This window comes from Dryas octopetala, chromosome 1 (genome assembly GCF_963921425.1).
Source record: "Dryas octopetala chromosome 1, drDryOcto1.1, whole genome shotgun sequence".
Lineage (NCBI taxonomy): Eukaryota > Viridiplantae > Streptophyta > Magnoliopsida > Rosales > Rosaceae > Dryas > Dryas octopetala.
This window is the reverse complement of record NC_141366.1, coordinates 27,848,378-27,859,037: the sequence shown is the minus strand read 5'-3', so window position 1 is coordinate 27,859,037 and position 10,660 is coordinate 27,848,378. Positions and strand designations below refer to the sequence as shown.

The window sequence follows — 10,660 nt, the reverse complement described above, 5'->3', positions numbered from 1 at the left end:
ATAATTAAAATTCTTTTTCAAATAGGTGAATGACTTTCTCCAAAACCATGAAATCATCTCAAACATATTTGATTTATTAAAACTTAAGAATACTCAATCCCAATGAAATGATTTCTAAAAATCTTGTTCCAAGGTTAAACACTTGATTAACACAATTATGCATCAAGAACCCAAACCTTTATAACCCTTAGATTTCATGAAAACTTCAAAATCATAGAATCATAAAAATCATAAAACTTTCCAATGTGAAATAAATCATTAAAATCATATCGAGAACAAAAATCCAACTCACAAATTATTATTTCTCAATTAAAAACTCAAGATAATCAAATAAATCAAATCATAAAGTTTATAAAATGCTTCAAAAACAAAAGTCCACTCACAATTCAACAAATCTCAATGAACTCAAGATAACAACTAGGAATTAAATCATGAATTTCATAAAACCATTTATAAAACAAAGGTCCACCTACTGTTTAACCAAGCTATGCCCAATCCTTTCCGAAACACTTTTTCATCTCATGATCCCTCACAAGAAAACCATTCACTTTAACAATTGGAAACTAAAATATACAACTTCCAAATAACGAGGCAAATGTCCTAACTACCCTTGTGGCGTAATCGAGGTTTAAGGTTTGTTTCCCATAATCGATCCAATTCAGCCAACATAAGGCTTAAACCAACATCCAAATCAGCATATACCTCTTTTTGACTTTTTCGGGGATTGTACGAAGGTCGTTACGATTCTGATTTCGAATTCTAATTAGGGTTCGATAGATCGAAAGGCTTCGAGGCGGCATTACCGATCATAAAAACCTGTCCACAACAAGAACTCATCATTATTTCATTTTTAACATTCACCACATAACAACATGGCTGGAAATGGCCAAGAAGTGGCTGCCCGAAGCTAAACCCACAAAAACAGCAGTTAACTCTAGTTCTAACATTAATTTCCAATCCAATCCAATTGCAAAAACATGTAGAGAATGGAGAGAGGATCGATTTCGATACCTGGGTTGCGGCCAACAGCTGCCGGAGTCGTCGAAAAATGGGAAAGGAAGCCGACGGCTTCAACTCGCCAATTCGCCGTCGAGAGCAGCCATCAGAGCAAAAGGGAGGTAGGAGAAGACTCGCCATCACGAGAGGAAGAGAACCCAGGTGGTCTTATGCCTCATCATTGCCGAAAACGGTGGATCGCCGGCGAGTGGTCTCGGCGTTGTTTAACGTCATTTCGTTGTCATCAGTGGTCAGCTGAGTGAACAGCGGCTAGGAGAAGATAGATGAGGGGGAGGCGAGCATCTCTGTTGCAGTGTCGCCGGCAACACTTGTCGGATGGCAGAGAGTCGACAGCGACAATGAACGGAGAGAGAGAGAATGTGTGTGTGAGTGAAGTCAAGGAAAGAGAAAAAGAAGAGAGAGAAGGAGATAGAAGGTTCTAGGGTGCGGGTGAAGAAGAGAGAGAAAGTGAGAAATTTAAAACTAATTTTGGGGTTTTTAAAACCCCTTAAGTCAAAAAGTCTAAAATGCCCCTAACTTCAAACGTATGTATCTCTCAAATCGTAATTGCAATGGACGTACGGTTCGCGTCTATTAGCTTGTGGACTCAAAACCTTTCCAACAAGTCCGAACTCGAAATCAAAAGTCAACCTTTGGGTCAAACTAATTTAAAAACAAAATTTAAAAATTAACCCAAAACCTTTTATTTCTCAAATCAACTAAAAAATTCTTTAAAATAAATTCTCAAAATATTTAAAATACTTTTTAAAATAAAAATTGAAAAAATATGGGATCTCACAATTCAAAACAAAACACTTTTAACTGATAAGCTTTGAATATCGTTAAATCAATTTCAGTAAAAACACCGAATAAATTCTTAAAAATAAAAAATAAAAAAATTCCAAATTTCTTAAAAATAAAAAATAAAAAAATTCTCAAAATATTTAAAACACTTTCAAATTCCGCTTCCTTTAAAGTCTCTTTAAAAAAAAAAAAACAAAGTTAAATAAAAATTTCAAATTTCTTGTGAAATTTTTGGTCGGGTCGTTACATATCAAGCATGGAACACCGGTGATTTCTCTAAGAACCTTTGGTATATATATTTTCAATCGTTGAGGTATGAAAAATGAAATTTTAAATCATGTTAATTTATATGTATTTTCAACTGTTTAATTAGGTGGTTGGGACTCCTTGCACTTGGAGAAGGATGGCACAATAATCACCATACTTTTGAATACTCAGCTCGACAGGGTTTGGAGTGGTGGCAGATTGACCTAACTTGGTATATCATAAAGTTTCTTGAAGTTATGGGATTTTCAACAGATGTGAAAATACTATCGGAGGCTCATATGCAACAAAAAGCTTTGAAGAGTACTTGAATCATGTCTACTCAAATTTAGGCTTTTTGAACATTAATTTGCTTTTCTATATGATCATATATAGCTAGCTAGCTAGCTTCAAACAATATATGATTTTATTAGTGGTCCATATTCATACGTTGAGAGGGGTTGGAGGAGCTCCTCCAACCAGGGATTGAGGGAGGCATTATTCTTTATTAGTGGTCCGTAGCAGCTCAGAGAGAGACAGAGCCCGACCCGCCCAGCATGTGATGAGGACGCATGGTCAAGATGCAATGATCATTGCATGTGGACGGTCCCTTTTAATTCAGCTTTAAAAAAAAAAAAGGGCCTAGACGTGTGACACGATATGGCCTTCCTTGTCCTATAAACATTGGTGATCAATGGGTCCCATTGTTTTACTGTTATAATTTTAATACATAAAAATACAAAGAAAAAATTACAGAAAAAATAAGAAAAATTAACTTAAAAATTCCAATAAATTGAGCATTCACACCTTATTTTTTCACACATCTATCTATCATTTCCTCATTTTATGTATTTGTTCTAGTCTTTGGTTGTTAGTGTGGCTTCCTTTATATTTTTATGCATTTCAAACATTAAAAAATACCAAACAACTTGAAAGACAATTTGGTGGAGAGAAAATATAGAAATTATAATTTGGGTCATAAAATAAAATTGACAGAACCGCTCCCGAATTCCATCCTGAAACCCGGAGAGGTCCTGTGGGATCCAAAATCAAGGAAAAATCCTACCTAAAATTCGGCAGCACCTCCCTTGAAATTGGACTAACCCATACTAGTGAGACCTGAAGAAAAACACTTCTATTCCTTTCAGCCACCTCTACCACAAAGCAAATGAGGGTCTCTGACCCGTCCAAAGATAAAGTACAATAACATACAACAAATTCTTTTAGGTTATCAGAGCCATTCTAGATTTTATATAAGTAAAAATGTAAAGGGACTCTAGCCTACGAGGTCCTCAAACATTTTCAAGATGCCTCGACGTTCCTCTTGGCTCGACCACTTCTACCTGGGGGAAGATTTAAAACAAAAATATGAGAAAAACGTGAGATAAACTCAGTGAGTGGACAATTTATAAGTACGGAAATAAAGTAATTGTCATTTATCTTTTTACAAATCCTGAAAAGTCAATTTAAACTCTAAGACCTCACGTCGCTCTTTGAAATCCCCTAGTTTTAAAACCCTGTTGAAACTCCTTTCCAAACAAAAACAACGATTATTCCACATAAACATTTTCATCATTTAATTAAGTAACCACAATTGATCCGATAAGAACTTCCATAAAATATGCAAGATAAATTATTAAACATGTTATCACGCCACAATAGACAATAATGTAATTAACTAAAATCCTCCATTTGTCATTCTTGCAAACTATCCATCTCTAGGCCATGAAATGAAACATCACTTTATATAAGTATTCGGAAAGCTGCTAGTCATACTCCTGGGTAATTAAGCTCGCCACATCCCGTGCAGAGCGAATCAATGCACGGGCAGGCAGATAAGCTCGCCACTTCCCGTGCAGAGCGAATCGATGCACGAGCAAGCAGGTATCCTCGCCACTTCCCGTGTAGAGCGAATCGATGCACGGGCAGGCAGGTATGCTTGCCGCTTCTCATGCAGAGCGAATCGATGCACGAGCAGACAGGAATACTCGTCACTTATCGTGCAGAGTGAATCAATGCACGAGTAGGCAGGATGCTCGCCACTTCTCATGCAGAGCGAATCAATGCACGAGCAGGTAAGGTGCTCGCCACTTCTCGTGCAGAGCGAATCAATGCATGAGCAGGCAGGATGCTCGCCACTTCTCCTGCAGAGTGAATCGATACACGAGCAGGCAGGTAACTAGGCTCGCCACTTTCCGTACAGAGCGAATCGATGTACTGGCAGGCAGGTATCCTCGCATAATCTCAAATCACAACATTATCCAAACTAATTCATCAGTATACATGTCTCTTAAATTTCAAATTTCATCTCCCTTAAGCAAAAATCATTAGAACGTGTTTATGAGAAATTTATACTTAATTAGTCACCCTAGAACCCAAGTCAAAGTTTCCAAAGTGCATATATAAATAAACATCCAATTTAAACAACCACCCTCCACCAAAGAGAATTTCCTCAATCAAATAAATACATCGAAGCTCATATAAGTCTAAAGATACGAATATGGATTTAAATTATAGAATTTCTTAAATTTTCTTTTGAACACCAAGTCCAACCCACAATGCAACAATCTAAATAACTCAAGATAACAATTAGAACGAAAATCATGAAATTCATAAATCATTTATTAAAATAAGGGGTACACTCACAGTGCGAAATTAATGTCGATCCTCCGTCGGATTGTTTTGAGCCTCGTTGATATTGCCTAGAGGAGTAAAACCCCTCAAGAATCACAGCCAACGGTGGCCGAAAACTGTCAAAATCGACGAAATGACCAGCGGTGCCTGCTGGCTTCTCCGGCGGTTTCTGCGTGTGGGATCACGTCTGGCTTGGGGAGGCTTCAGGGATGGACAGCTGGCTCCAAGGGATCACGCCTGTGGTCCCGCGCCGCCGAGAAAGTGGCCGGACCACTACCTCCAGTGGTGAGGCCGCGCGCACAGAGGAGGTCGCGAGCGAGAGAGGGAGAGAGAGAGAGAGAGAGAGAGAGAGAGAGAGAGACATAGATCGGGGAAGAGAGAGAGAGAAGGGGGGCTGAGGCAGTGCCGTCGCCGCCTCCTGGCTGTAAGGCGAGGGAGGGAGGCCGGAGAGAAGAAGAGTCACCGGGGGGGGGTCAGGGAGAGAAAACAGAGAGAGAGTGTGAGTCGTGAGAGGGGAGAGGGGAGAGTAAAATCCATAATTTTCTGGACCCCTTTGGGGGTTTTACCCTTTGGGGTTTTAAAACCCATTCATGAAATTTACAAAATTGCCACTCACTTTGAACGTCAGTAGAATCCAAACTGAAACTCTGATTTACACGTGCTTTGTGTGTACGAATTCGTAGACTCGAGACCTACCTAACGAGCATAAAGTCAAAATCAAAAGTCCACTAACAAGAAAAGTCAGCTTTGGAGTCAAACCCAATTTAAAACGAAAATTAAAAATTAACCAAAAACCTTTTTATTTCTCAAATAAATTCCCAAAATAATCAACATAAAATCTCAAAATATTTAAAATAAATTCTTAAAAAAAATACGGGGTCTCTCAATTTCATTTCCCACTATGCCTCTACATGGCCATCAGAATAAAATTTAAATTTCTCGTGAAGTTTGGGTCGGGTCGTTACTAAAATATTCAAATATATTTAATATTGACCTTAAACTAAAGATCTCATTAAAATAAAACCAATGGTATAATTTTTATAAATATTTAAGTTATGAATTATAACTTAACCATCCTTTAAGAGTGCTTCTATTTGCACACCTTTTTTTTTTTTTTTGCACACCCTTCTCCCTCATTTATTAAATTGCAATTCTAACTTCTAACCCAAATGATTATAATACCCTTGTTACACACCTCAAACCAACCATCACCACCTCCAAGTCCACACCCACCCCAACCCCACCATCTCCAGCGCCTCTCATTCTCTCTCCTTCCTCTATCTTCTCTCTCTTTCCCTCTTTCTCTTCTCTTCCTTTCTCCCTCTGGTCTCTCTCTCTCTCTCTCTCTCTCTCTCTCTCTCTGTCCTCACCACGACCCCACCCTAAGCCACCCTCGCCGTCGGCCGGCAAGGTCACCGACTATTCAACCTTCCAGTTCTCTTCTTTCTCCTTTCTCTCCTATGTCTCTTTCTCTTTCTCTTTCTCTCTCTCTCTCTCTCTTCTCTATCCTCTGTTCCAGATCGATGACGCCCATCTCGCCCCTCCCCTCCATGCCCAACCTCACCTCTCGCCTCCGCACCCTGCCCCGATCCTCCCCACGCAGCCCAGCGACAAGGAGAAAGAGAAAGAGAAAGAGAAAGAGAGAGAGAGAGAGAGAGAGAGAGAGAGAGAGAGAGAGAGAGAGAGAGAGAGACCATAATGATTTTCTTGTAAGTTGGCCGGAGAAGCCACAAGGTGTGAAAATCATATTTTTGGACGGAGAAGCCACAAGGTGAGAAAATCATTTTGGTGCAGGGGTGGGTTGGCTTTGGGTGTTCCATGTGCAGGGGTGGAATCAGGCTGGGCTGGCTGTGGGTGTGTGTGTGTTTTTTTTTTTTTGTGAGTGGGTATTTTGGAATTTTGGGGGTGTGTTTTGAGAATTTGTAAAATATAAAAAGTTTTATGGGGTGTGTAGGAGTAAAGGGTGTGTAAAAAGAAAAAAAAAAAAAAAGGCATGCAAATAGAAGCACTCTAATTTAATTAGGTACAACGATATGACTCTCAGCACCACTGCAATTTCAACAAATATGATTATCACTCTCAGGTCACAAAATCACTTTTTAGGGCACTTATGACTCTCAAATGGTTATCATACTCACTCAACCACTGTGGATGGCCTTAACAACAATGGAGAGTAAGAGTGAAAAATTGTGGGACCCACTTGAAAATGTAGCTCCAACTGTTGCATGTGGCCGACAAGGCTAGCCCACGCACAGTGCAGCGTGTTAGGTGGGAGCAACACCTTCCTTTGCTTCCCGTGTAAGCCACGCACGGCTGGGATCATTTGACCATTGGAGATCAACGGCTGTGATCTCCGGACTGTTTCTCCTTTAATAAAAAAACAAAAAAAACCTAGCGCAATCTCAGCCGTTGGGATCTAACGGTTGAGATTATTTGACTGTTGAAATATGTTTATTTAAATAATAAAAAATCATAAAAATTCCAAAACATTTCCAAAAAATTAGAAAAACAATTTAACGGCTAGTTTCACATTTCCCCTATAAATTGGTTATTCACATCCCATATTTTCAGTCACTCATCCCACACCATCATTGATGCCGATGCCAATGACAATGATGCTGAAGTGGTTCAATTGAGGGTGATGAAAATGGACCTTAAGGTCGGTCTAAGTAATTACTACGTAACTACTAACTGTGTTTTATTTTCATGTTCAATAAAACACTTCATCCTGACAGGCCAGGCTGTGATATGCACCTACCAATGGGTAATGATATGCATGCAGCTACCACATCCTGACAGGCCAGGCAGAAAGCTATTAAGTTACTACTTGCTGTACATGTAAGAGCCAACTTTAAGAAGGCAATATATACCAGTTTCCTACAACGTCATTTTAAGGCATAAAATTGAAGCTTATAGCTATAGCTAGGAGATCAAGGGGTAGTGATCATCGAGTGCAGTTCAGTTATGGGCCGGCTTGTAAGGATTTGGTCTACCACTCTCTTGACTCCCTGCACGGAATTTTGGGGGAGGAAGTGGAATTTACTAGACTTTATCACAGCGGGTGCATTGTTGAGTATACATGTTCTTGCTTTGTTCGCACCGTTTTATTTTACCTGGTCTGCATTTTTGGTGTGCATAGTACTGGCTCAGATTACCGGCTTAGGAGTCACTCTATCTTACCATAGAAATCTTGCCCACAGGAGTTTCAAGCTTCCAAAATATCTTGAGTACTTGTTTGCCTATTTCGGGGTTCACGCAGCTCAGGTATATATATATATATATCAGCCTATGCCAAACCATCTTATGCTCACCATCATTTTGTAAGTTACATTGTTGTTCTGGATTTGCAGGGTAGTCCAATTGATTGGGTAAGCACACACCGGTACCACCACCAGTTTACGGACACCAACAAAGACACTCATAGCCCCCTCAAGGGTTTCTGGTTTAGTCATATGGGTTGGATTTTCGATAGTGATTCTCGGTTTACAAGAGTATGTAAAAACATTTTTCAATCTCTTTCATTTCTCTCTCTATCTATCCCCAAATGATGTAGCTCCCACTTATTTTCTTAATCTTTTAATTTGCAGTATGGAGGACTAAACAACGTTAAAGATTTGACAAGGCAGCCATTCTACAGGTTTCTTCATCACTCTTACATGCTACATACATTGGTTCTTGGATGTATACTATATGCTCTGGGTGGACTTCCCTGGTTGGTTTGGGGAATGGTGAGATCGATCTCTTCCTATTTTCATTTTTTATGTACTCGTATTATATATAAACAATGATTTAATTAGTAATAGAAATTTGAGGGAAGTCAAATATATGTCATTAATTGCCAAGTTGTTGGTAATAGAAATTCTTAAGATTTATTAATTAATTGCTTAATAATTTCAGGGGGTGAGGATGGTATATATTTTCCACGGCACTTTGTTAGTGAATTCCGCTGGCCACACGTGGGGATATCAAGCATGGAACACCGGTGATTTGTCTAAGAACCTCTGGTATATATATTTTCAATCGTTGAGGTATGAAAATTGCAATTTTAAATGATGTTAATTTATATGTTTTTTCTCAACTGTTTAATTAGGTGGTTGGCACTCGTTGCACTTGGAGAAGGATGGCACAACAATCACCATGCTTTTGAATACTCAGCTCGACAGGGTCTGGAGTGGTGGCAGATTGACCTAACTTGGTATATCATAAAGTTTCTTGAAGTTATGGGATTGGCAACAGATGTGAAATTACCATCTGAGGCTCATATGCAACGAAAAGCTTTGAAGAGTACTTGAATCATGTCTACTCAAATTTAGGCTTTTTGAACATTAATTTGCTTTTCTATATGATCATATATAGCTACCTAGCTAGCTTCAAACAATATATACTTTTATTAGTGAATAATACTTCCCTGAAATTGAATGAAAAAACCAAAAATGACATGCATATACCTGTGAGAGAGGTGTTGGAGGAGCTCGGAAGCATTATTCTTTATTAGTGGTCCATATTAATACGTGTTGTACGTGTGAATCTTAATGTTGGATTTGTTTTCATATTACTTAATTATCAATCCAAGTTTGAATTATAAATTTAATTAAGAGTACGTTTTAAATTTATAATACACAATTCTAACTAAATATTTAAGAGTTTTTATTTATACTGGGTAATTTTAAACCTCCTAACCAACCTAAAAGTTTTCCTAAACCCCCACCCATCTAGAAACTCTCCTAAAACCCCCTAAAACTTATAATACCTTTTTTACCTTTCTAACGCACTCTGACGCGTGCACTTACGCTCTCTGACACGCACTGACGTGGATATAATTTTACAGTAAAAAAAATAATTTTACATTATTATTAACTAGAATAAAAAAATAATTACACCATTATTTTGTACCAAAAAAAAATAATAATTACACCTTTACTTGACAAAAAATAACAATTATATCAATTCAGTGTTTCACTAGAGACTAAATTCAGTTTCAGTCTGAATTTAATTTCAGTGAATTCAGTTTCAGTGCATTCAGTAAATTCAAATGCAGTTCACTGACTGAAACTAAATACAGTGAAATTGAATTTACTGAAACTGAAACCCTAGACAACGTCATCCGATCACCTCACGTGCAACGAGTACACGACAGCTGCCACTGCCTCGATCTGTTTCTACCTGCAAATTTGATTCATCATATTTCAGAAGCATAATTTCATTCAAAATTCATTTAAAACTCATGTTTCACGAACTGAAACTGTTTAATCAATAAATGAAGTAAATTTGTATATACTTATAAATCAATTAAAAAACCCACATTTATATCCGATTAATAACAAATTCAATTAAAACAGATTCACAAACTATATATTTCACAAACAGATTCACAAATCAATTTCAAATTAGGGTTTTCAAATTAGGGCTTTTGAAATTCAAAGCAATTGAACCCAAATTTGTGTACCAGTAAAGAGAGACTGTTGAGGGGAGGAGAATGAGACCAGAACCACTTCAATCCATAGCCGGAATTGCTGGCAACGGTGGCGGTAAGTCTCAGACCTTCTCGGTATCGATTTGCCGTTCACGGTGGTCAGTTGGAGAATCGGAGAAAACCATCACACTCACCACGTTGAGAGAAAGCTTCTGGAAGTGGAGAGCAGCTGCAACGTCGCCAGAATCTTGAAGTCACCGTCAGAGATGAAGATCGGACTTCAGGCTGCATTTGGGTTTCTGTGGGTTTTCTGGGAAAGAGAAGGTCATGGATAGATAGAGGAGGAAGAGGCGAGAAGAACCCAACCAGTCTAGCACCTCGTCGTCGTCGGAATTGGCGGATCGCCGGCGAGAGAGCTTGGGTTTGCCTAGATCCGATCCGGCGTAGATGTTATGTTTCGCGGAGAATGAAGGGCAAGGAGAGGAAGAGGGAGGAGAGGTGAGTGTGATGGGACAGGTATGGCCGGCAACCATCGCCAAACGGCAGCGCACGCACTGACGTCAGCAGCGG

General features: G+C 38.9%; 1 protein-coding gene across 2 annotated transcripts; it reads left to right on the top strand.

Moving 5' to 3' along the window:
• Nucleotides 1-7,446: 7,446 nt before the first annotated feature.
• On the top strand, nucleotides 7,447-9,171 carry LOC147299502 (palmitoyl-monogalactosyldiacylglycerol delta-7 desaturase, chloroplastic-like). 2 transcript variants are annotated; one of them, XM_086237285.1, is made up of 5 exons: nucleotides 7,447-7,941; nucleotides 8,028-8,168; nucleotides 8,265-8,405; nucleotides 8,575-8,659; nucleotides 8,768-9,171. In XM_086237285.1, exons 1-5 carry the CDS (start codon nucleotides 7,642-7,644, stop codon nucleotides 8,866-8,868), a joined length of 768 nt encoding a protein of 255 aa, XP_086093411.1. In that variant the 5' UTR covers nucleotides 7,447-7,641; the 3' UTR covers nucleotides 8,869-9,171. The 2 variants fall into 2 exon arrangements, with proteins under 2 accessions (XP_086093411.1, XP_086093403.1); XM_086237277.1 differs by having other exon boundaries at nucleotides 8,575-8,681.
• Nucleotides 9,172-10,660: the final 1,489 nt, after the last annotated feature.